Consider the following 27650-nt stretch of genomic DNA (forward strand, 5'->3'; position numbering starts at 1 on the left):
TTCACTTTCACTTTTAAATCCTCAACAATAGACGGCGTCAGGTGTTTCGATCGATGCCAAGTTTATATTCTGATTTTGTGATTCTCAAGGTCCTCGAGTTTTAACTGTGCCACTATGTTGAGCTCGTGTTTGAAACCACTTTTCTCTCACTAAACTTAAAGTGGTGGGGAGATGAAATCAATGGGGCTTCAAAGAAAGCAAATATAAGTTGCCTGGGGGAGAATAAAGAGGATGAACTGTTGAAAAGGTCCCCCGCCATTGTTTTTTTAGGACTCTTGGGTAAAATCATAAAAAGAAAATGGCATCAATCAAACGGCAACAGTCTGGACACTGGGCAGGAGAGGCAGTGGATGCCAGCAGGATAAAAGTCAGTCTTTTTTTTTTTAAGGAGACCCATATCTTCCTGTCATCAGCCTGCCCTGATGCCTGGAAGCATATGCCACCCATTGCTGGTCAGTTCCCCAGACCTAGGAACTCTGTGAGGAGGTCCACACGATCCATGCCAGGCATGTTATGCTCATCCACAGCCTAAAAAAGGACAACAATAATTAATTATGTACCATACAGTAAATCCAATGGAATTTATGTTAAAGGCTATTCTTCTGCTTATGACTGAGGCCTCTTAGCAGCTGTTCTTCCTCTGAACTAAGAGAACGGGCTGCAGGCCCGAAGCTTGGGACGGTGGCAGAAGTTGTAATGACTGCAGGCTGAATAAAAGAAGAAGCTGAGATGGGTGGAGGCTGGGGTGTTGGAAGATGAGCTAAAGGCAGACATTGAATGGGTGGAGGCAGTGGTAAATGTGGCTGCAGGGCAGCTTAAGACAAAGGTGGAAATGAGCCCAGGCTGGGTGGATGGAGAGAAGGCTTCAGGTGGATGGGGATGCAGTGGGAAGAAGAGCTTGATGCGGACAGGAGGAGGCAAAACAAGGTCCACTCATGTTCCCCCGTGGCACGATGCTTTTTGATTTTGGGTTCCATCTGCGTTTGAAAAATTGTGTCAGGTCAGGTGCTTTATAGTGTCTTATCTTGCTGAATGGCAAACAAAAAACTAATAATTTAACAATCATGTTCAAACTAAGATTTAAATAAGCACATTTTATTATAAAGAACGTTTATTTATGTTACCTGGTTCTAACTGTCAGAATGTTTAGAAACATTAGAACTTTGTAAAGAAACATGCTTGAGTTAATCAGAGGCTTCATCTGTTTTTAAAGTGTAAATTGTATATCTACTATAAGACTCAATTATTCTTTTATAATGTTATAATGAATTGTTGTGAAAGCCCCTCACTCATTACCTTTAGTAAATGTACTATTGACATTATCAAGAAATGGAACCACGTATTCTAAATTTAACAACTATTTTACAGGCTAAATATATATTTTGTACAACTGTACATTGTTAGAAGTCGACATAAATGATTTACACTTTTTCAAAAGGCCGATTATTAAACGTTACAAATATCTGAATGATAAGTTAATACAACTGCGATAACCGCAAGTTACTTGCAACTAGAGCTGAAACGATTCCTCGAATAACTCGAATAATTCGATTACAAAAATTCATCGAGGAATTTTCGCTGCCTCGAGGCTTCGTTAAGCTGGGGGTTTTTTTGCGTCATCAAAACTTTGCTATGTGTATAAAAAACGTTTAATGTAGCTGCAGCTACCTGCTCCTCTCTCTGACACACAGACACTTTAGCGCTAACACACACACGAGCGCGGCGCGCCCCTTTTAACTTTTAGTCAGCACACAGTTGATCTGTGATCCATACGACCCAGTCGGGAACACGTGATCCGGTCAAACGGTCGGCTTTTCTCCGTTCACTCTCTCCGTGTTTGCAGCTAACATAACGATAGCAGCGTCCTCTCACAGTCTCTGTCATAGACGCGTCTATAGTCTCTGTAGTCTGTGAGCGTGCTGAATGCACGCGCTGCAGGAGCAGAGAGAGATACACTTTTAACAACATACAGGCTGATTATATGAAATGTCTGATGTCTTCAAAGCTAAATCAAGACAGAACTTGTTTGTGGAATAACAATTTAGCAAATATATATTTAAAGTTTCTCAATCTCCTTATCTGACATAATGATTGATTCTGTGATTGATTCAACAGAACATAATGCTTTCTCAATTAAATGTACTGTAACAGATGTGTAGGCTACACAAAACACTATTTGCTATTTCAGCCATTAAAACGTGTTTGGCCTGTATTTTTCATCTACCTGCCGCCTTGACCAGTGAATCAAAAAGTGAATTTGGGACCCTGTCAGTAATATGGTGAGTGTCAGCAGCTGTAGAGCAGAGGTGGTTGGCTGTAACAAGCAGGTTTGTAGGGACGACCCAAGACGAGTTAAACCTTAATTAAGCAAAAGTATGATTTATTAGATTACTCGATTAATCGACGGGATATTCGATAGAATACTCGATTACTAAAATGTTCGATAGCTGCAGCTCTACTTGCAACTCTGTAAGGCTTGATGTGCTGAATTTGCAGCTACTTTTGGTTACGTTTATGATAATACATGAAACACTAACAGAAACTCAACATGATAAGTTAATATTAGTGTGTTAATATAAGTAACTGACAACAGTATACAGGCTTGATACGCTGGGTTTGCTGGTGTTTACGGGAATATGCTACATATTCAAGATAGGCTGTAACACTAACTGAATATGGAATAGCAAAAAATATATCAAGTGTTTTTTTTCCTGGCTCAGTTAAACATAAAGTAATAATGAAAAACAAAACGCTTACCGACAGAGAATTACAGTAGGAACAACTTTCCAAGTCGCTTGACAGAACCTTTTCTTACAGCAGTAGGTAGCAACAGTCTTCGATTGGTCGAGGCAGCGAGGGCGAGGCAGAGGAGTTTTTTGATGGAGAGGTTGCATTTTGTGATGAAATGGACAAGGAGCGCCACCAGCGCCCCCATAAAATCCACTTTGACAGTGTTTTTGAACATATACTTAACCTGAGTTTCTACTGACCCACACAATGTGAAATACATCCATCTAGTCCTTTGTTTGTGGTCTGCATAAGTCTTACAACACAGAAAAAAGGCTTTTTTTAAATTTGCACTCCTTGTGACGTCACAATGAGATTTAAAAAAAAAAACAGAAAAACCCTTCCTTCTCGTCGAACCTCCACCCTCAGCTTAGGGTAACACTTTTTAAGATCGATTAATGCATGTGCTCCAGATGTTGTAAAATCAGTGAATAACCATTTATGATAATTACAATCTCAATAGCACTATAAAAAGTTTTTTTTTTATCATGTGTTTGTCGTTTTAGAAATGATGTGATAAGACAATAACAGTTGAAATGGTTGTTAGTATACATCCAGTTGAGAGTTGCAGTTTTTCTTTCTTTTTTATTTTCTTTTTTATATCCTTTCGGTGTATGTTGCGCGTTGATTCTAACCATCCTTTGTGCTCTGTCTTGTAGATGTTCCTCCGGCAGAGCAGGAGAAGCTGTTCATTCAGAAGTTGCGGCAGTGCTGCGTCCTCTTCGACTTTGTTTCGGACCCACTGAGCGATCTGAAATGGAAGGAGGTGAAACGGGCGGCACTGAGCGAGATGGTGGAGTACATCACCCACAACAGGAACGTCATCACAGAACCCATTTACCCGGAGGTGGTTCACGTGGTCAGTATTCAGAAAGAGTTCAACACACACTTTGATTTTCAGTGACACGCAAAACAAAGTGAAAGAATAACAGAATTATTTCACGATTGGAAAAAGACTTTGAAGAATTTGACAGTAAATGGTTACGACTTTAGACCATCGCACTAACAACATGTAGTCGGTGAATGTCGGGCAATGATGTGTTCATCAAGTTTCTGACCTCTGCCGTCTCACAGGCTTTATTAGCAAGTGCAAGTTATAATACATGTAACTGGTACCATTTTCACTTTTAAAAGTAAATAATTAACATGTCTTGTCTCGATTTATTTTAAATTACTTTGATTTTAAAGTTAATATTCTTCTGTGTTTGAGCCTGAATCTCCTAAATGTGCTTTTCTGTGCACCCGAGCAAGTGCTACTTACTTTCCCGTCTTCTTATTTGCCTCATGCGCTTTGTATTATTTTAGCGCAGCATCCTCTTCGTCTAACACACTGAAGCTCAACCGTGTCAAAGAAGGATTCACAAGTCATTTCGTTGATTTAATAAGTCCTGTTCCTTCATATTGCTGCTCCTTATTGTGGGTTTCACTGCATGATGGCCGACGAGCAGGTCTGTGGGATGTCCCCATAGTTCATCGGCAGCATGAATCCCATAATCGTCCTCCTTCAAACATCTCTAAGTGCAGCACTATTTCGCCCTGAGTTGTTGTGTCTGACTCTTGAGTGAGACATCGGAGTGTGTAAGTCTCCATTGTGTGTAACTTAATGCTTGTGACCCTGGAGAACCATCTGACTCAGTAGAATATAAGATGTCTTGTATTAGTATCCATTAACCTGTATGTAAAGATCTGCTGTCTGTTAAGAAGACAGATTGTTTATTGTTCATGTGGACTTTATTTTTGTACCATGGGAAGAGAATTTGGTGTGTTTTCGTCTGCAAATAATACTTTTAGTACGCATGTAGTGTTTGAATTCACTCAGGAGTTATGTAACAGACACCGCCGACCTCAGTTTGAACCCAACAATCTGTGTCACCGAAAGCAGGCTTCACTTTTATCCTCAGAATCACGGCGAAGCCCTGCTTGCGAAGTGACCGGCGAGGTCACGCATTTAATGTTGATTCACTGTTGTATTGACGCAGTTTTTGTTGCGATCTGCCTGTACACCGCATGTGTGCGAGCGTTGCCAGGGTTTGCTTTTTCCCCGAGCCAAATTAAAACGCTTTGATGTGAATCAAAAGGCCGGCCTCAATGCCACATGCTAAACTGCAGATGATCAAGGTGCAAATGTCCCCCCCCCCCCTTCTCTCCCCATCCTGCCTTTATTTGATCAGCGCAGCAGAAAATGCAACAGAGCTGCTAAATCAGCATGAAAATATAGTCGTGTTCCTTGCAGCTCCTTCCCCCCCTGAACCCCTGAAAGACAAAGACGCTTTGAAGTCCACTGATGCTTTCATCATCAAAGTACGAAGATCCGACGCAACAAACTCCTTTAGAGCATTAAGAGTGTATTCTTATGTTAAGGCCGTACTTATCATTTTCTCCCATAAGCCCCTCATTTGATGCCTCAGTGCTCACGCTTCAGGACGGTGGTTTGGATGACACCAGGATGACACCAGGATGGCGGATGTGCCACTGGGGGGGGAGATAAGAAGCGGCCTCTGCTAAGAACATAAACATGAGTTGAAGTTACAGATTGTGAACAACCTCGTTGAAGTGTTTCATCGGACTCCTTCTCAACACACGTTCACATGGTCCTGGGTCTCCAGCAGCTCCGGATGCTGCCGTCTACTCTGCTTGGATCAGACCCCCGTGGTTAGGGCCGCACCTTATCTGGGAGACTGCTGCTTTTCTCCATTCCAAGTCACCGTGTCTGTGTCGAATGGGTATCAGCTGGTGGTGGTTACCGTTGACAACAGAAAGAATTGAATCCAGTCTGCATGTGTAAACTTCAACCTGCACCGAGCTTGCTGTCAGTACTGATTAACAAGCAAACATTAACCCGTTTGTTGTCAAGAGTTAATATTTACCAGAGTGCAGGGAAAGCAGTTGTTTTTTCCCCTTGTTGTTGCAGAACGCTCAGTACAGAGTGTTTGATGTAACTCGCAGATGTTTTGCACACTGAGCATCTTGTGTCACTTTAAAAAAATTGCCCCCTATCCTCTGCGTCCAGCTGCACGCATGCAGCCCCTGTAGAGTCCAGGACTTCTTCAGATCTCCTCTGTCAGCATAGCCAAAAGTGGACTGAAGTCTCCTTGTATGTCTAACACTCGTGCACTCCTCCTCAGTCTCAGATCTTGTCATAAGTGGAAGACCCGCTCTGTCCCAGCGGCCCCTCAGTGTCACTCGCCATGCTCACCCTGCCTAATGTTGAACTGATTAAAAACTGCATCTTGAATGGATGGCAGAGGTCAACAACTGCTGCGTGAAAATGTTTGTTTTTCTAAGAAAACTGCTTAAACTGATAAGTTGTGTATTTAAATATTGAGCTCTTGTTCCATAATCGACAGTGTATAGATTCAACATTGCAGCTCGATTACTGATGCACGTTTCAGAAGCTTCACCCTCTTCAGTGTACTCTTCTTGAGCTGACAGAAGTTTTTCTCTTTTAATTTTCTCCCAGTTTGCAGTGAATATGTTTCGGACGTTGCCACCATCCTCAAACCCCACGGGTGCAGAGTTTGACCCAGAGGAGGACGAGCCCACGCTAGAGGCTGCATGGCCTCATCTACAGGTACACCACACACACACACACACACACACACACACACACGGACACACGGACACACACACACACACAGACAGACACGGACACACACACACACTGTAAACCACCGAGCACCAATCCATTACAACTCCTTCCTGTTGTGCATTCAGACATCTAACCTCTGCACTTCTGTTCACAGCTCGTTTATGAATTCTTCCTACGCTTCTTAGAGTCTCCAGACTTTCAACCAAACATAGCCAAAAAGTATATTGACCAGAAGTTTGTAATGCAGGTGAGGCCATGTTGATGACATGTCGTCTATTTCTCTTTGAATCGATTTGTTGAAGTTGCTTATCGGTGTCTTTTGTATTCACAGCTCTTAGATCTGTTTGACAGTGAAGACCCGAGGGAAAGAGACTTTTTAAAGACCACTCTTCATCGCATCTATGGAAAGTTCCTGGGCCTGCGAGCGTACATTAGGAAACAGATAAATAATATATTTTATAGGTGAGGGATCACTTCGGTTACACTTGCGTCATGTATGGAACGGATGGACTCGTTTTGTTAATTGTACCACCATGATGCATCACTCTGTTTGTATATTTCAGCTTCATTTATGAGACTGAACATCATAACGGAATAGCAGAATTACTGGAAATACTAGGCAGGTAAGATGATTTTAAACGAGACAGGAATCAAGCTTTTCTGATATTTGTGGTTTGCTTACGATGAGGCTTTTAAGTGTTAAAAAAATAATAAAAGAATCCATGTAGTATGACTCTTCTGCTTGTCCTTCTCACCATGATCGCCATCTTTGTTCTTTCAGCATAATCAATGGATTTGCGTTACCACTAAAAGAAGAGCACAAGATATTCCTTCTTAAAGTTCTACTGCCTCTACACAAAGTCAAGTCTCTGAGCGTGTATCACCCACAGGTAACCACTTCGTCAGGCTTCAATCACTCGACTACACGACCGCAGTTTTCTTCAAAGTGGTAACATCAGGTTGTTTTTTTTCTCTCTCTCTGCAGCTGGCCTACTGTGTGGTTCAGTTCTTAGAAAAGGATAGCACCCTCACAGAACCGGTAAGAAGGAATGTATTAATGCTGTTATGTTGTTAAAGTTGTTTATGGAATTATCCTTCAATATCCTGTCTGCTCCAGATCAGTTGACTGACTGGATGAACCCAACAACTCCGTCTACCAAACTCAAGTTTCTGACATTTTCTTCCTGTTTTTACTGCTATTACTTTTTTTTTTTTTTTAAATAATGTCTTTGGAATAACGTGTTTGTGTAATTAAAGAGCAGGGAAACACAGTTGTTACCATTTGGTTCTTTTTCCTGTTAGAAATCAGTTTAAGCCTGATCTAATATTAATAAGTATGTGGCATAAGGGTTGTTCAAACTTTGATGATATACTCTTAAATAATGAAACGACATAGATGCTTGTTTTTGATACTTTCCAACAAAAATGAAAGTTTTACGCACCAAATATCTCATTTCTAGTTTTTAAATCACCGAAGATTGCCAAAGAAACTTCTGCACCGTGTCTTAATTGCACAAATGTTGCCGATGTATTTGTGCAGTTTAGACCATGTCATCTCCACTGTCTTTCTCCTCGACTTTCTGCCTGACTGGACAGACAATCCTATCTGAATGAGATGCCGACAGGACTTGAGAAACATGCGTTTGAATGGTCCAGCGTGGCTGACTCTAATTTACCTGCAGCAGCGTTGGTTGAAAAACGTGACTGATGGATCTGTCGTTTGTTTTGGTACTTTACCAGTCAGCAGTCATTAAAATGAAGGACAGTGTAACGTTTTAAAACACATGGTTTGTACAAGTTATATTTTTACCACCCTAATCTGCCTGCTGCTCTGCGGTGAAACACACTCTGTATTGGCTCTCCTGTGCTACTTCAGTCAAAGGTGATTGTTTAGGTTGATCTGCTTTCCATACATCGTCATTCTTTTTTATTTACTGAGTATCCTCCAATCTTTCTGCAGACGGTGATGGCTCTGTTAAAGTATTGGCCAAAGACCCACAGTCCTAAAGAGGTGATGTTCCTCAACGAGCTGGAAGAGATCCTGGACGTCATCGAACCCACAGAGTTTGTCAAAGTCATGGAGCCTCTCTTCAGACAACTGGCCAAGTGTGTGTCCAGCCCGCACTTTCAGGTCTGACTTTAATCCCACGGCATGCATCATGTTTATTTGACTTTGTCTCCATTATGCCTGTGAATGTTTGTTCATGTGTTCTGAACACGGTTATGTGACATCAGGTGGCAGAACGGGCCCTGTACTACTGGAACAACGAGTACATCATGAGCCTGATCAGCGACAATGCCGCCAAGATCCTGCCCATCATGTTCCCCTCCCTCTACCGCAACTCCAAGACCCACTGGAACAAGTAAGAGACAATACAGGCACTCCCTCGTGTCTATCTCTGTCTGATGATGATGGCAGGTTTTGGTAGCATACAGGGTACATTTGAGTGACCCTGTAATCTGTGCGTGCAGGACGATCCATGGTTTGATCTACAACGCTCTGAAACTCTTCATGGAGATGAACCAGAAGCTGTTTGATGACTGCACCCAGCAGTTCAGGGCCGAGAAGAGCAAGTAAGTCACCAGCGAAGAACTGAACTTCCAGCTGTGAATAGCTGTTCTGGTCTGTTACAGGATGCAGGGTCACAGATGATATAAAGACATTATTACAAATAGGAAAACATGACTGAGTTGGATTCAACGATAAAAGCTTCAAACACGAGTGATTTGTGACGTCAGTGTATGTTATCGTGTTTTCGTCTCAGAGAGAAGGCCAAATGGAAAGAGAGAGAAGAAGCGTGGCTGAAGATTGAGAACCTCGCAAAATCAAACCCACAGGTGAGCAAAGAGCTGTCACTTCATAAGGTGTTCATTCTGCACATGTACATGTGTTATGAGCAGGTGATGTATTCCGAGATGGCCTCTCTACAATTTCATGCAATGAGTTTGCAACATACACCTCCATAGCCGCCAAAACAAAACACCCAGGCTTCTCACCAATGCCTGTTGTTGCTAGGTTACAAACGTCAGGTCTGTTTCAGGTAGCTCAGTGTGCTTAAAGGTCAAATATGTCAAATATCCCGGGTGGAGGGGAGATAAATCTCTTCATTGTTATTGAATGTAGACTGCAGTACATTATAAATGCTAGGTGTCATTTACATATTGCTCCTTTTGTGATTGCTATTACACAAAGAAATATCATCAAGAAAACATGAAACCAATGTCAAAGAATCCTTTCCTGCATTAGCAGCAGCTCTACACCTGGATGTTGCGTCCTCGAAAAGGTGAGTCAGACTAGAGTGCCCTCCGCCGTTGTCGTTTACAAAGTTGACATCAGATGTGGGGGAACTTCTTGATAGTGATTGGCCGTTATGGAGACGTAACATGGACGAGCGAGGTGCTGAACTACATTGGTTTTGTATTGAACAATGGGCGGGCCTCTCTTTCATGTCAGTGATGGTGGTGCCTTTATGATCGTCCCTCCTCTTCTCCTCTCTCTGCACAGTTTCTGATATACATCGACTCTATGGGTCCAGACGGTCCAATAGACATGGAGACAGACGGGCCGCTGCTCGACGATGTCAACCTCCTCAAGAAGACCGTCGAAGAAGAAGCCACACAGGTCAGGAATGAAGAATCAAAGTAGCCTTGATGTGTAAGGCAAAGGATTTGTGGATGTGCATTTGTCCACTGTTGTTTACTGTAAGTTTGGAGTAACACCTATCATTTTCTACATGCATGTCTTTTCTGGCTAATCATTATCAAGCCAAACTAGAACTTATATCAAACCTGAGCAATGCGTTGTGAATTTGGCCAGCACTGACATTCCAGGAGATGAATCCCTATAGAAATGATCACATCAAACATTAACAAGACATGCAGGTCTGGAGGATCTAAGATTGAATGAATGCGATTCATTGATGTTTATTTGCAAATAGCTGAACTGTGTGTGAAAGGCAGGCAATGGCAGAGTTTGACAAACCTTCTGTTTCTGATAAGTAAAATCATCTCAAAGTGAAAGTTGTGATTTAACACAATTAACTGAACTTAAACTTTCAAGGCCATCTCCCTGATAACTCAATGAATAATTGCTTCTGTTGCTATTTATCCCATAATACTAAATTTAGTTTATGATGTACACTTGTGTCCACTTGTTCAGATTCAAAAAGATCAGCGAAGGGAACGCCCGTTGGTGCGGAGGAAATCAGAACTCCCCAGGGACATCTGCACTGTCACAGCACTGGAGTTGCACAGGAGGGCTGAGGAGATGTTGACAACGCATGATGGCCATTAGGAGACCCAAACGAGATCATCCACCCGAAACCAGCAGCGACAGCATCCACAGAAGAACCACAGGCCCACAAGAGGCCAGCACAACAACAACACAAAACTCTGGTATCTCAGTCCAGTCCAGCACAAACACAGAACTGAACCGGCCCAGCTCCACATGACACAGAAAAAATGTCACACAGCTTAGCCTGCTGGGCTACATCAGGACAAAAAAAGGTGCTGGACGGCCCTGAAAGACCGCCACATGCACCGGGCTCTGAACTTCTCCCAAGATACTGTAGTCTTGTCATCTATCTTTTTCTCCCTCCTTTCTCTTTATTTCCTGTCCTCTAAACTTGTGTTTTTTCGGCGGTGCTATGCTGCCCCCTTCTGGTCATTTTTCTCAGGTGTTCTGTTATTTGTGTGTGGGAGCAGTCTTCGCCTCTTGCCTCTTCTTTATAGATGTCGTGCTTGTTTGTATAATATAAGTTCCATTTTCTGAGGACATCTTCTGTTTAACTTGTATTTAAAAAACAAACAAAAAAGATACGTTTGAGAAAATATCTTTTTTTTTTCTTTTTTTTTTCTTTTTTTTTTCTCTATATTACAAATCTGCTATTTTCTCATGACATTGGAACAGGACAGGTGTTTCTATTTTTCCCTACATGGTATATTTGGAGCCCTTCTTAGAACTGTTCTGTTTAAAAATGTCTTTATACACAGTTAATTTGTCCATTAGCTGTGAAGATTTCCTGATCATTCTGTGAATCAGAACAGGGTCGTCTGGATTAAAAGAGTTCATCAAGCAGTGCTGGTTGATTTTTATTTCTTTTTTTAAAAGCCGAGCTGAATGCAAACTTTTGTCATTAGTTAAGTCCCTTCTCGAAAACAAAAAACAAAAACCTTTTTCTTGTGTCGGCAATAAATTCAAAGAGGTAGCAGTGAGTGTCAGCAGCTTGAACAGTTCCACGGTTTCTTATCTCAAGTGTGGATTAGTCATCTGGATGGGTCCAAACTGTTACATGAGCCAGGATGGTGGGATCATTTTTGGTTGTCACCTTCACATCCAGCCTTGGTAGGAGTGTGTTGAACATTAGTAATTAGCATTCAGTTCAAGTCGCTGTCAGTCATGTGAGGCGTGCAGGAGCTCAGAGAGATGTCATTGCTGTGTGTCGAGTGAAGACCAACAGAGCGAAAATGTTTGTTTTTTTCTACTCTTCTCAAGCAAGACCTTTTTATTTATCAAACATTTTTTTGGGATTGGACTACTTATTACATGGGGTGTGTTTGGTTTGACATGAGCCTTGCTTTTTCACAGTGCCTTTTATAGTCTAAGGGGAAAATTGCTCAACTAAGAATCGAGTAGCAGCATGAGGTAAAATGCCAGATCACTGAGGTGAAAAAAAAAAGAAAAAAAGTTTCATTTGTTTCCAGAAACGCGTGTGGCGGTTAAAGCTCAAAAGGAGAAAAGCAGAGTGGTCGTCCCAAACCCCTTCAGCAATTTAAGCACTTCCTGAAAAAACTTGAAAGAAAATAGAAACACAACTGGGGGAAAAAAAAAAGAATTGAAATCCGTGATGCTGTCTGTCAGTGTGCGGCGGTGTCACCTCCTTTGGGTGCCTGTCGACAAGAGCGAGCGTCCACAGGAGAGGAAATCACCTCCCATTGTGACTTTCTCATTCTTTCCCATTCCACTTATCTTTGTGACATAGCTTGAACACCTGACCTGCACTCTGCCCCCCCCCCCATAGAGCTTTTTATGTGGACATCTATTGGATCTGCTTCTAGATGCTTGCGACTTCTTTTTTTTTTCTTTCTTTCTTTTTTGTGATTTTACTCTTCCTTTGCCTGTAGAACCTCTAATCAGTGTTTCAACTGAATGTGCAAGTTGTAAATAATAACAATACTGCTGTCATGTTTTCTTCACATTTGTCTTGAAGAGCAACATTCACCAAGGGATTTCACACACAAAAAAAAACCTCCTCCCCTCTTACCCTGGTTTCTGATGAAAAGAAAGAACATGCTTCTCCATCCTGGGAGCACTACTTGTCACACAGGAGTGTCCCGTTGGTGACTGTTGTTCTTCTTGAAAAGGCTTTAATATTGGCTTCGTTGGAGCTCTCTTCATCTTACATAAGCTTTGTTTTCTTTGTAAAAAAAAAAAAAATGAAAAGAAAAAAGTAAGAGCCTTTTAGTATCAGCTCACTACAAGGCTTCATCTATTGTACATATAATGTACCTTGTTATGTTCTAACGACTATTAAATGGTAGATTTCATATTTTATAAAAAAAACAAAACATACTCTGTGTACAGTGTACAGAGGTTATTAGCTAATGCAGATGGTTGGTATGTGGCACAGCCTTCAATACATGGGACAGTTTACATTTATAAACTAACTAAAATTTGGATCTTTTTTTTTTTTTTTTTTTTTTAAATCTAATTGTAACCCGGCATCTTCTCCGTTATTCTGTTTTCCATCTTCAGACATGTGTTAAGACTCAACATACCTGAGCTTTTTATGTGCGCTTTTATCCAAATCTCCAGTGGTGTACATCTATCTATATACAGCAAATAAAGAGAACATGTGAGTTTTATATTTTCATCCTAAGACAACTGTCCTATGAGTTTTCATTTGTTGTCCCCCACCCACCCGCTGCAGCACTCCCTATGAACACATCAAACTTCTCTCTGAAGTTGGTCTGTGTTGAGGTCATCAGTTTCTACATCAGAAGAGGGGAGGCCGAGAACGACAGGTGATAATTTCACACATTGAAAAAGCCTGCCTCGTTTTCCTGCCAATTAATTTTGAATAATTAAACTCAGCACAGCATTGTAGACAGTAGAGGCTCTGAGAAGTGCTCGCATCCTGTGTCACTGGAAGAATTCACCCAAATTCTCACCCTTCTTTGTAGACAGTATAAAACATGGACAAAGTCTCAGTCACCTGTTGGTTTCTGAAGAACTTTAGAGCTTAACAATGGTGATTGTCATAATGGAAACGCAGTCTCATACTAACTTTTGGTCAGCCTTATGAAAACAGACAGAAACGTGTAGCTGATGTGGGTCAGCAATACTCCAGATTATGAAAAACATTTTGACTTCATAAAATCAAAACCGTTGATTTTAAATTAAAAAAACAAAACTTCTATGCAGTGTTCACCAGTAAATGTTGATATTGATAAATTAGTTGTTTTGAATCCTTAAAAATGTTTTGTAAAAATGGGCGTTACCACGTGGGATGGGTGTAAGTAATATTTATTGGGCTATTAAAGCCAGCCTGAACTAAACATGGCAGGTTCTTGCACTTCTTCAATCGAGATTGCCTTTAGGTCTTAATAAGTCACAGTTGACAAAAACATGTCATTGGTGCTAAGTCTTAAAATGTGAATGCGTAGAGAGTTAGTCTAATACATAAATGTTATAAATTATAATTTTGTTAATTTTCCTCTGAGTAATTCTTCAGCTGATCCATTCAACTTTGTAAACGAGAATATGGACTACTATCATAAATTAGCATTTCTCTTATAAATGGAATAAACGGATGGGGACCTCTTTTTCTTATCTTAGCTAGATCCTGGTACAGTCACTCCTTGTTATAAATCCATATCCATTGTTACAGTTTCTAATCATGAAATATCACCAATTTCTGTAGCAACATCCTTCAACCATTGAATGTTTATGTTTATTCCCTGTTAAATTTGATCAATTCATATGCAAACCACAATCCTCTGCTGCCACCTGCTGGACAAAACTGGAAAACATTAACCATAATTACAATCCAGAAGATTCATCAGAGGAAGTTTATTTTAAACACAAATGTGCTTGATCACTGTAGAGTTAAATTACGGTATTCATTACTCCTTTTACTGCATCATGTCACTGCACTTATACTGGCAAAGTTATCAAGTCTGTTCTTATTTCACTGGGTACTTTCAAAGAAGATTTTAAGAAACTTGTGTTGTAGTAAAAGAAGTGGAGCTGACTGGCAAATATACCAGTCAATGTCACATTCTTTCTTTCATTCAATTAATTGAATAAACGTTGCTCTCATTTGCCATTTTGAAACTTTAAAGGTCACATGTTATACTCCAGTTTTAATAAGTCTCAGAGGTCAGCCCTGCTCAGAACACACTGTTTCTGTGTCTGTAGCTTTAAATGCAAGAGCTGGGGTTGACCATGAGCCCCTGTCTGGAAGGGGATGGGGCTGCTGCCCAATTGTTAACAGTAGAAAGGTGGAATCAGAGAGCAGAACCAACATAGATGTAGGAGTGTCACCCACCTGGGGGAGGGGTTACTGCCCTTTGTGGTGTTTTCTGAAAAGTGGAACGATGGAAAGATGGAGAGGATGATTGGGGGGGTGGGGGGGTGGGGGGGTATAGGCAGACTAGTTCCATATAATAGTGTTGGGTAAAACATGGTTAAGTGTATTTTGCTTAAAATGTGACCTCAACTCTGACACACTGTATATTATGGAAACTGTCTGATATATCCTCAGCATTTTCAGTACCAACCAGCCTTGTTGCTATGTCTCTAAAAGCTGTCGAGCATTGCTTCTGGTTTGAATAGGATATGTTGTCTGATTTCTCTTTTTAATGCCGCAATATTGTATCCGGACACAATGAGAGTTCATACATTCCTGACTAAAGTTGTGTTGATATTCTTTGCTCTGATTCATAAGCAGGGATATTTTCAAACAGCATCATTTGAAGGACGCTGCATGGTTTTTCTTTGGGAGATGTTGCTAGGGGCTGCCATCTGCCATTCACAGTTGCCCTAACACTGGCTTGTCTGAGGTCACTTAAGTTCCTCTATTCATTTGAAGACAACAGCGAGTATTGGCACCCGCCCACCCTCTTGTGTCTATCACCCCTGCTGTGGATCTGTGCTGAACCCAAATAAACCTCAAAGGATTTTGAAAATAAATACACGTTCTCGTCTTTTCCTGCATCTGAAGCATAAATGTCACATCTAGTGTGGCGACGACGACGATGACAAAACGTGTTGCAATCAGTGTTTCGTCTTCGAGGCAATGTAAAAGATTTATTGCTGTGGACTTTAATTGGACAGATTCATCCTAAGTGCATTCCACAGATCTTGTTTTTCAGTGTCAGATAGAAACACATGTGTTTCAGGTAAGATAAATAAATATCGCAGCATAATAGCCTTTGTGTCTAAATGACAACCCTAATGAGGATGCAAATTATCTCTCACAAGTACCCCCCAATTTGCCTCATTATGCACACATTGTACCCCAATTATCTAAGAAGAATTATTCCTCTGGGCTTGATGCGCCAAAATCTAAATACGTCAGTGGTTTTTGTGCATGGTTAAAAGACTCTGTATCTCTCACCGCTCTTAGATGAGGTCACTTGAGTTCATTGTTTTTGCCTGAAGTCATAGAGCTCTGCCAGTGTTCAAATTTTAAATGCGTTGTTTCTTCTGTTTTTTTTTCTTGTTTTCTTTTTGACCCGGATGTTCTGACAGGCTTCTTTAACTGTCAGTGTTAAAAAAACATAAATTCCTGAGCAAACCCCCCTGGTCTTTGCAATAAACATCTTGTCACGACAGGAGATGACAGAACCTATTGCCATGGAAACAGAGCTCAAAAGTTTGGAGCTTCGACCCCCATTGTGACTACATCCAATCAGATTTTAGGAAAAGCTTTCAGTGCAGCATTACTTTAGTCTGAAGTGCAGTGTGGGTACATCTGTGTGGACCCAATACTCTGTGTGTGTCTGGTTCTGTGAGTATTGACTTCTGGTTTGTGGATTGTGAGTGTGTGTGTTGGTGATGTTTGTGAGTAGTGGGAGCCAGAAACTGACTCATCTCACCGCCCCGGGGTTCTGAGATCCAAATAGGCTCTATGGTCTCCTTCCCACCTCTTCATCCTTTCTCCCATACTGAACCTCTGTAACACCCTGGGTCCTCTTGTAAAAAGTGTCTAGTCACACCTTGCACATCAGCTGCTCCCTCTCCTCCTCAGGACAGACGGTTAGGGTGCAGACTTGGGATCAGACCCAGGAGCGACCTGACGTCCTGCCTTACTGTACATGCACACAAAAGAAAGAGAGACACAGAATACAGCCGTCCTCCCTCGAGGTCAATCTGTATGTAACAATGGTGACTTCCTTACAGGGTACACAGTTTGTCAAAGTACACTCAAAAGGATGTGCTTGAGTCTTGTGGTTACCAGAACATATAAATAAACATCTAAAAATGATTAAAAATAAAAATCTATAAAGGTCATCTGTAAAATATCAAAGAAAGTACAGGGAGGTTGAGTTACGAAAACCATTGCGTTGTGCTAAATGTGTGAGCAGGAGTGTTCCCAAAGTGCATACTACAGTGTATTCATGTGGTGTAAACTTTCTTTGAATTTGTATTGTCTATGACATATGAATTGTGTACAATGTCAGACTCAAACAAAAATGAAACATGATCTGTAATCTGTAATTGTTTTTGGTACAAGATTAATCCTGCAATCACATTTTCAGTGGAATATGACAACCGAGCGTTGCTCACATTTTACAAGTTGGAGCACTTCTTTGTGTCTGAGGTGATAAATCATTCATTGAATTAGTCCACATGATTTCTATCATCTTTCTATCAGCTAACACAGTGTTTGTCTTTGTTTCTTGATAGATAATCTGTGGACATGTCCCTCTGTTTTGACAGAAAAAGGCCTTCTGGCGACCCCCTGGGAGCTTGGGAGCCACACAAACACTGTTGATTGTTGGTACAGTAGGATTGATGACAGAAGGCTGAGGGAGACAGTTGTTGGAATGACTATACTCCTTTGACTATGCTCCTCTTACCTTGACAACTTGTTGGTTGAGATTACTGACAAAGGGCTCAATAGTGAATTTACGTTTGCTTTTCTCTGCTGTCAGTGACAACCTTGATAGCCAAGCTCAGGCTTTGGCCTCTGAGAATCCTGGTCTTAAATTGCCCTAAAATCTTTACACCCTACCTCCACAGTGTGTACTTGAGTAGCCACTCCCATACAGCTTTGTAAAGGTTGGCTGTTCTCACTCAAAAGCCTTATCCACGATGTCTTCTAGGTGAACAATGAACACAGTGATTGAACTTGTTTTTTTTCAGAGCAGGGGACCAGGGTGTCAAATTAAGACCTAGTGGTGATAGCAGAATCTGGAGGAAGAACCAGATGCTTACTGATGTCAACAAGCTGAGCTGGTCTTGCTCTAGAAGCAGATCCTTGTCAGCCAAGGCCCTCATTCTTATTCCAGGAAGGAAATAGGGTTTTGGACTTAGCTGTGACCTCATGATTTTTTCTTTTTTAGATTGATGATTCCATCTCATGATAGACATTGGATGGATGCATGCATGGAAGAACTGGCACAATCAGGTTCCTCACACAGCAACTGATAGACATGAGGACGTGTTAGACCAACCTCACATGGCTCTCTGATAGAAAATCTTTTCACCTTGCTTCCATGGCCAAAACATCCTTCCTGCTGATCTTCCTTTTCTCAACCTCTACCATCTGTGTCTGCTGTCTCTATTTGCCAAAGACAACCACTTTGGCCCACCTTACAGCATCCTTCTGACAGTGCACTTCCTCCAACCCCATCTTTCTTTGTTCCAAGCTGGGCAGCTGGTTGTTTATCCAAGACCTCCTCTTTGTTTCTGAACATGTCTCACAATGTCTGCGAGCTTCAGTTTTTTCACCCACTGCTTTGGCTGGCCTCCAATTGTGCCAAGGTTGGCACGTTCTTGCACACCACTGGGACACTGTGCTCATTTGGTGTCATCTGGAGTCCCGCTTTGGCACAATTGAAGCCCTCTGTGAGACTAGTTTAAAGGCCTGATTTAGGGTCAGCAAGAACAAGTTTGTGATGAAACCTGTTTTCAATTTTCTTAACCATTAAGATGAAGATGGTTCTGAGCAACAAACATTTTAGTAGAGGTCAACACTGTACAAATGAGATATTTTTCTAACAAATGGATAGGCTATAGAGCCTAACCGATAAATGGACCAGCTGATAAAATTGGCCAATATTAGCATATCATGTGATCATCTGTATCGGCTACTTTGATCTCCGATATGTGCCGATACAACTATGGCTGTCCATTTTAATTTTCTTAAAATGAACAATTTTAAGAAATTAATTCATTTTAATTTTCTTATATATATATAATTCTTAATTTAGAAATTAAAATGAGTGTTTCAGTGCATTGTTTTCACAAGTGTTTGATAACTGCATTTGAGGGATCAAATGTATGTTTATCGATCTTTCCCTATTATCATATCAGTCATTATATTCCTATATCGGTCAGGCCCAAGTCTGTACCTGGCAACTGCTGATTAGGCAATATATCGCTTAACTGTTTTGTTAAATGTCCTTCCATTACCTATATTTCACACTTACACTTGGTTGCCTTTATCAAAGACGATGCCTTTTTGTGAGGAACACACACCCTGGAAAAATGCAGGCTATGTTCTTTTAACAAGAAGTGAGGCTTTATAAGAAGCTGCTGTGAATTTCAAACCAAATTACACAAAATAAATCCAGTTTACTTTGATGAAGAGACTTAATAAGCAGCATCTACGTCACCTTGTGAGCTTGTAATCACATGACTTCCTTCAAGTAACCTGTGATCTTGCTGACTTGTTTTTTTATTTAAGATTATTTTGTTGGGCCTTTTGCCTTCATAGAGTAGCACAGCTAAAGATGGACAGGAAATGTGTTGAAGACACCGTGGGGGGTTGACATGCCCCACATGGTTGCTGACCAGGAATTGAAACAGCGGCAAGTGCAACAAAGACTGTAGCCTCAGTACATGTGGGAACTGCTCAACCAACTGAGCTATAACAGCACCCTGACCTGTCTGACTCTTGGCTCTTTGTGGGTTAAACATCTCGATGTAACATATTGCTTGCACATGTAAATTGTTGACAAGGTTCTTTAACATTTTTGAATGTATTGTTGACCATGTATTGGCCAACATGAGAAACTAGAGAGCAAGTTGATCATTGCCTCTGGATTTCTGTTTGCATGAGCCTCTATGACCATAAACATATACATTTGAGAACAGTAACTAAAGAAAAAGTTCAATTTAGAGAAAATATTTATTAATCCTTTGGCCTATGAAAGGGCATGTTGAAATATAATCTAAAGCAGCCAAATATTGACATTGTAAGTTCACTCTCCCTTAAACATGTATGTGTGTGTTTGCTCCATGTGTGTGTGTGTTTGCTCTGAGTGTGTGTGTGTGTGTGTGTGTGTGTGTGTGTGTGTGTGTGTATCTGCTCCTATGTTCATTATGAGAAAAATGTGATAACCTCTTGAGCACTTATCCTGCTGCCTGTCAATCCGCCCACTGGGGCGCTCTCCTTCTGTGACTGTCTGGAACACACACACACACACACACACACACACACACACACACACACACACACACACACACACACACACACAACCACACAACCACACAACCACACAACTTTTTATTATTATCTTTGAGTATCTGGGTCAGCTGGGGACTTCCCCATTGTCTGAAGCCATGCAGGCACACACTTAAGCCGCAGTCTGTACAAGTGACACAGGTAGCTGTCTGATTATATGTGGGGCAGATGAACCAGAACTGTGCAGACACAGCAGCCTCACCTGACCGTCTGGAGCCTCGCTGTTCTCAGCACACAAGGTCAGAACACACATGAGAGACATGATTGGTTAAAAAATAAATAAAACACCAAACATGAAACCTTTGCCTGTATTTGAAAATAAGCCATAGAAGACCAAGGGAATTGTGTGTGTGTGTGTGTGTGTGTGTGTGTGTGTGTGTGTGTGTGTGTGTGTGTTGGGGGGGGGGACTGACGGGTAGAGAAAGAGAGAGAGCCATGCAAAGGTCTTTCACACTTTGCTCTTTTTCCACTTGGCTGAGCAATGGACAGAATGTGCAAAAAGTGATGGAGGAGGGTATGTTCAGATGAGGGGCTCTATCCAAACAGCTCGGATGAATGATTTTCGTCAGCATGCACCTGGATGCATTGATGTTCTGTGGGCGTTTTGCACTTGCTGTGTAGGTAAAAGGTCATATGCTATACTATATACTATACTATAACTATATATTAATGACAATGATTTAGACCCTCATAGCTTCACTCAAACACGTTTTGAGCAAACAATTAGACCTAACTTTGAGCTAATTTCTTGGGCCTGATTTCGCCATGTATTTCCTTGTTGAACACAGTGTTGGCGACAACATCCTTTCTATAGAAGTTATTTTACATTTCTGTCATTAGAAACGCGTTATAAATAAGAACAAGGATGCAAAATCTATTTGAAAAAATATGTGGTTTGAGGACATTCTACAATTATTGGTAAAAGATTCTGTCGATAAATGACACGCTGTCACATAAGTGACCTTTTCTTCTCATGTTCTGCATTTATAGAAGGCAAATCTTCTGCTTGATCTAACTGAAAAGAACAGGCGGTAAAAAAACAACTAGTTTGAGGAATGATGTTGTCCATGGTCGGCTGATAATCTGTCTTGTTTCCACATGAAAATATGGATTACACACTAGTTGATTCTTGGAGAGATAACAACAGATGAGATACTTTATAGGTCATGGACCTTGATACCACTTTGTGCACGTGTTGTGTAGACTTGGAAAAACACTTATGAAAACATGTTGCCTCGGGTTACCTCAGCAATCTTGTGAGCGGAGATGCCGAGCCGAGGCTGATGGTCCCTGCAGACTAAGAGCTGTGAGGAATTCAAGGACATCCTCGGGCTGTTGGACACTGAACGAACACGTGTGTTCCTGTTTGTAGGGAGCATCTGAGGATTGTAGAGTTTCTGGTTTTGCATAGAAAACGTGTTGAAGAAATCTTTTTGTCATGATAACTGAACAAGTTCTATAGAGACCACAAGTAACTTTAAGAGTGTATATAGATCAATACTGTAGACACATAGGTGGGAAAGGAAGTAGACATATATACAGTATATGGTGCAAAATCCCAACAGCAGACTGTCCATAAAAATGATCTGCAGGAACCTATGAGATGAGCCAGCCCAAAAAGTTGTGGACAGATACAAAGGACAGTAAGGGACCTGGCAGAGGGCAACAGGGGCCTGATATGACAGTAGTCTAATTACCATACCAGACCCTGACTATGTTGAATAAATAATCTAAATGTAGAGGGGCCTTATAACCTTGTGCTCTACTTAAGGAGTTCAATGTTCAAAAGGGGTAGGAGGGCACTGGACTTGAGCATTATGAGCTACATAGGCATCTGGATATAAATAAAAAAAAACTATTCAAGAATTTTTAGGAAGCAAGTTGAAATTAAAAAACATTGAAAATCATGTTGGAGAAACAACTAAGCAAGGTTTATTAGTTTACAAGGTCTTATACTGGAAACAGTGCTTTGCGGGTGGTCAGCAGATCAGAATGACCCCTAGGACTAGTACAGGATGATGTCACAATGACAAAACAAGGTCATTCAAATACAATCAATTTTAAACAAGCATGGTTTTTATGGAAAGTCTCTTAGTAATAACTTTTGCACGGCCTGGTCGTTCAATGTCAAAGGGGGTTGAGTCTTAACTGACTACTTCAGGGATTTTTTTTAATTAAAATACATAAACACTGTCTTATTCAAAATTAATGACTATTATCTCTTACATTGCAGAGGGCCTGTTCAAATGCAACTCAACAGTACGTCCATTGATGTGGAATCATTTGATAGTTGAATATAATTCTTGAAATGTATTTTTACATCTGTGTTCATTGTATTCATAACAACATTAACCCACTCATTTGCAGTAATGCAAAGTAGTGTAATTCATGAGCCAAAATTATGCGCATGTAAAGTTTAGAACGAGCCACAGGGAGATGAAGCATTCTCTGAATTTAATGTTAGTCTTTCAAACCTGAAATATCTTAAACCATTAGTCCCACATTCACCCGAGATAGACAGATAGATAGATAGATAGATAGATAGATAGATAGATAGATAGATAGATAGATAGATAGATAGATAGATAGATAGATAGATAGATAGATAGATAGATAGATAGATAGATAGATAGATAGATAGATAGATAGATAGATAGATAGATAGATAGATAGATAGATAGGAAAGAAACCCTTGATTTGTTTTCTTTTTGTTGAATAAGACCCTTGTTTCAAATTTAACATGTGACTTTCTTACTCTACCTTTAACACTGAACTAAGAGCTTCAGCCATTTGACTTTGAAAACAACATACTGGAAGAACGTTCGCCCTACATTAGCATGTGATAAAGGCTAACATGGAAGCTAAGTCTGTCTGAGCAACAAAACAAAGGTAATCGAGACTAATATAAAACACCTGGATGTGTTGTGCATGAACAATTAAAATCCCATTGCTCGTGCGATTTTCACAGTTGTTTTTTCACTTCAAGGAATTGTTCGTGCTACATTCATTTCCTGGTAGATAATGCTGCTAACATTATCCACTGATTTTTCCAATTCCTTGATCCAGTAGGCTCTTTATACAAATATGATAAATTGTTGACACTTTTTCATGACACATTTCCATCCCTTTAAAAGAGTTGAATTACAGTGTTTTGATTTTATTCACTTTGTGATGGAGACAGAATAGATATAATCGGATTTTAAATGCTGCTCGGGGGTATTAAGTCCTGGAGAGCAAGTAGGTGGTATTCCCACCTCAGAGGAGATCCACACGTCAGAGGTTTCAGAGACATGCGTCATGCAGGGGCCGCTGTGTACAGTACAGCAATGAGGCTCTGACGTGGGGAAGATGCGAGAGAGGAGGGAGCCTGGAGGGTACGTGAAGTTGCACTTTGATCTTGAATGGCATCTCCTATTCATGTAGTGTACAGACAACTTCAAAGTTTACATTTTTGATCAGCAGAGTGAGCAGAAGAGAAACCAAGCAGATGCATTGTTTCTCTGAGGACTCACTGTTCATATCATCAGAATAAGAAGAGCGTGAGACTTTATTGTCTGTAATTTGACCGAGGCTCTGTTATTTTGAGTAGCACCCAGTGACATCGGCAACTGCCAGATCCCCAGATAAATTAATCTCATAGCAACCACATTGCCATGGTAACCAGGATACAGATGCCATGCTGAGGTGATGTGGAGAGTGACTGGCTGCCAGACTGGCACTTTTTTCCAGAAGAAAAAAAAAAAAACATAAATGCATGATTCATCTATTTTCCGTTCCCACATTTTTTTCCTTGCATCATTGGCTTCCTACAATTTCCTGTCTGATCTTCTAACACTAATTAGTTTTAACCATTGCTCCAAAGCAGCCTCCTCTTACCCTCATGGATATTTCTCTTCAGTGCGGATCAGGGAGATTTCTAAAAGTCCAAAAAGTAAGACTAAATATTTTAAAGTAGCTTTTTTTATTTGAAACCAATATTTACACCACTTTACCATAGTGCACTTTTGATCATGAACATTCTGCACAAAATATGTTTCTCAGGCTAAGATGTTCATTTAAGGAGCATTATGTAAGCAATATGTAAGTGCAAGCTTAACATACATCCATGGTGCTTTACATCCTCTTGGCTCTGCTGTTTTCTTGAGCTTTGTTTTGTTTCTGTTACACTTCTGAAGGAAATCGCCCCAACATTCATCCTTTGTACCTTTTACACAGACAGTGAGGAGTAGCAGAGGTCTAAACAGTCCAACCTTGACCAGGGCCTTTCCAAAGGGCTCCTGAGGAAACACATTTAAACAAAATTATCACTGACTAACCTTTTAACTCATTGTAATGGAAACATGGAAACGGAACACAAGGTGAGCTCAGACATTTATTAAACTTACATGAACTTGTAAAAAGAAATCCAATACAGGATCGCTGCTCAACTCTTTTGGGAACTGACTCTTTACTCCTCATATGATTATTTCATATTGCTTATACTGTGTGTGTATAGTTAATGAAAAAAGGTTTATGAACCAGACTTCAGGCCCTCTGCTGTTATTGTCTAGCTCCTTCTGTTTATTGTAAGCGTATATATATATATATATATTTTACAATTTATATTGTCTACCCTTGTGTACTTATACTGTATAAGATCCCCTCCTCAGGGACTAATGTTCCTTACATACCTGCTCAGGTTTGATTCAATAGAATGCTGTCACGTGCCGCACAGGTGTGTTGTTCTGCTGGAATGTTACATTCAATATAAAACAGAGCCAGAAAGCAGGTAGAGAAAGAGTGGGGAATGACATGTGGGAAAGAGGACACGTCTTGGTAGCTCTTAAGGAATTTAAGCCTCTGTGCTTGTAGAGAACTCACTAACCACGAGGCAACTGGCGCCCTACGCTTATAATACTTTCAGAATTAGATTAACATGTTTCTCGTAAACAGCCAGATTTCCATTCTCTGTTCAATACTAAATTTAAGCTGCTGTGATATTACTGATAAATTCCCTGAGGGTCAATGTGTTTAAGACGTCTAAAATTGTGTAGTGGGTTGTCTGTGTGAGTGTCTCTCTGGATACACTGTCCCATGGTTCCAAACCTTGTTTTCTACATCATATGACTTAAAGTGCTTGCAGCTAAATGGAAAGTCATGGGATTGGTAGATGACAGAGATATCATTTCAAGTCATTTTGTAAACCTGTACCTTTTCTTGACATGGCATAGTGATAGTTTAATGTCATGAGGTGCATATGGAAGCAGGACTGATGAATGTTCTTTCACGTGCAGAGCCAGTGCAATAGATTATATATAGATTCAGAGTAGTAGAGGACAGGCTCTGTTTTTGTTTTTATAGTTGGATCAAAATGTGACCAAGATGCTCCTCATGTGTTCTGTTTGTAATCCAGCATGCAGTGGGAAGAGATGTGGTGGAATGAAATGATTTAACAACAACAGCATGGGAACACACTCAGTAAATAAAGATACCAACAAGTTTATGTCCTACTGCTCATCCTTAAGTTATGTGTCAAAACGTTTATGTATTATCACTACAAATTACCTTTTTATTATATTTTTGCCACATGCTGTCAATACATAGATATACTGTATATTTACATTCTGTTTTAGCCATAAATGACTGCCAGCCAAGACATTCTTCCACGTCTACTGCACTTCATACACTCTAAGTAGCAATTTAGAGAAACATTAAAGATGTGTCTTCATAATATACACCGTCATTTCTTGGTTCATTACATCCCACAAGGAGAGCCCATTCATCTGTTTCTGGTGAGCTAAGATTAAATAGTAAGTCACACAATCAATCAGCCTTTATTTTGTAACATGCAACTTCTGAACAAATATGATCTCAAGAGAGTTTACAAAAAGAGCAGGTCCAGACCTGTGTCATACTCTTGAGTCTGTGGTGTGAACCCTAAAGCAGAAAACGTTTTCTTTTCAGGCCTTAAGTTTGCTGAAGTAGAAACATGATGGTCCAGATTTTGGAAATAGTACAAACTTTGTCAGGTCTGTCCTCAAGATAAGAACTTTTAAAATGTTTGTTTATTGAATGTATGTCTAAGACTCTTTCTGATGCATTTATGGATGAAATCTAAACATTATTTTTCGCTATGGAACATCAAGCTACATTTAGCTTACATTGAAATCGTTGGTATAGAACTGATTGTGAGCTGCACTCACTCTCTGAATATATCTAACAGAATAATAAATCATTGTCAGGTTACTGCCGATCAGAGCTGCAGGTGTCTGATTGGTTAATAATCCTCACACTAAAAACCCTCTGAAACAGAAACTGAAACACTTCTCAGACATAAATCCCAAATACAGTACATGTACATGCAGACCATTAATACTTATTTGACATTTTTATTTAGATATTGAAAAAACGTTCATTTGGAGTCATGTTTCTGACCACTTGCTGAATGTGTACAGTTGAGGTATGGTGCTGGACAGGAAGTTGAAAATGAGATTTTAGCTCAGGATATTTTTGTTGTAGCTGGGAAATAGTTAACCTCAAGTAGCATGATGTTACCAAAACATTGATTAGTGGGATGGAAAATCAAACCAATGAACTGAAGGATAATAAAATGCTCATATAGAGACTCAGGAGGATGCAATTGGATTTGGTTATCTTTATGTTTATCACCTTAAGTTACTACTTTCTCATTACACATAGTAATTTGATCCACTCCAATATTTTCTTTAAATTATCCTAAAGTTTGGTTTTGTTTTAACACAACCAGTGTTTCACAGACTTTAATACAGTTTTGAAACAGATGACTCTGTAATTAAAGACCATAAATGATGAACAGCATTGTGACCAGGACGTCTTACCTCTGCTATTTTTCAAATTGATATTTTAGAGTCCCAGGTTGCCCTACCTTGGAAGTAACCTGCTAACAACAAAGTCTATATTAAGTTGAGGTTATTTTGTTGTTATTTGACTCTTAACATGTTTATGTTACCATAAATAACCTCATTTAGATCAGATGTATTTTATTTTAGGCCACAGCAGTGAATAATTGTGTTACATCTAAATCAAATCACACGTTTAATACGGTTAAAGTATGTTTCTTGCTTCTTTTCTTGGTGCCTGTGTGTCTGGTCGGTATGAAAAAAAAAAATCAACATGCTCCTTATGAAAAGTTTTTATACTTTTGAAATATTATGTAGGTACTAAATATCATATATGAATTCCTCTTATTCACTTCTTACAAATTTGATCTAAGGGATTGTGGGGTTTTCTCTCTCTCTCAACAAACGTAGACACTTTGAAATTTCACAGCTTTCCATTCAGAAATACTGTTTGCTGCTTATAGTGAGTGTCACATTTGTTCCACCTTTGGCCCCCTTAAAGGTGCACTACAAAGATTTGTTAGTGAAATTTGAAAGTTGGAGAAATGACACAATATGCTGTATTTTCTGAACTAAATTCATAAACTTAATTCAAAGAAGAAAACAAAGGTCCCTGGTACACTGGAGCTAAAAAAGCTACCTTGAGAGTCACAGATTTCCAGCCTGTCCTCCAACTTATACGACTCCTCTGGTCGTTTGTGCAAGCGTCAAATTACGACC

At 40.2% G+C, this 27650-nt stretch overlaps 1 protein-coding gene across 3 annotated transcripts in view; it reads left to right on the forward strand.

Annotated features, from left to right (window-relative positions):
- Positions 1-11453, forward strand: part of LOC306839226 (serine/threonine-protein phosphatase 2A 56 kDa regulatory subunit gamma isoform-like) — a 25948-nt gene extending 14495 nt beyond the window's left edge. For all 3 annotated transcript variants that reach the window (XM_079367790.1, XM_079367791.1, XM_079367792.1), the window contains 13 exons: positions 3447-3646; positions 6248-6358; positions 6531-6623; positions 6708-6838; positions 6940-6999; positions 7158-7266; positions 7362-7415; positions 8337-8507; positions 8612-8739; positions 8849-8950; positions 9142-9214; positions 9882-9998; positions 10536-11453. In XM_079367790.1, coding sequence (XP_079223916.1) covers positions 3447-3646; positions 6248-6358; positions 6531-6623; positions 6708-6838; positions 6940-6999; positions 7158-7266; positions 7362-7415; positions 8337-8507; positions 8612-8739; positions 8849-8950; positions 9142-9214; positions 9882-9998; positions 10536-10670 — 1484 coding nt within the window. In that variant the 3' untranslated portion in view covers positions 10671-11453. The remainder of the gene's footprint in view (positions 1-3446; positions 3647-6247; positions 6359-6530; positions 6624-6707; positions 6839-6939; positions 7000-7157; positions 7267-7361; positions 7416-8336; positions 8508-8611; positions 8740-8848; positions 8951-9141; positions 9215-9881; positions 9999-10535) is intronic.
- The last annotated feature ends 16197 nt before the right edge of the window (positions 11454-27650 follow it).

Source organism: Symphodus melops (assembly GCF_947650265.1).
Source record: "Symphodus melops genome assembly, chromosome: 1".
NCBI classification, from domain to species: domain Eukaryota; kingdom Metazoa; phylum Chordata; class Actinopteri; order Labriformes; family Labridae; genus Symphodus; species Symphodus melops.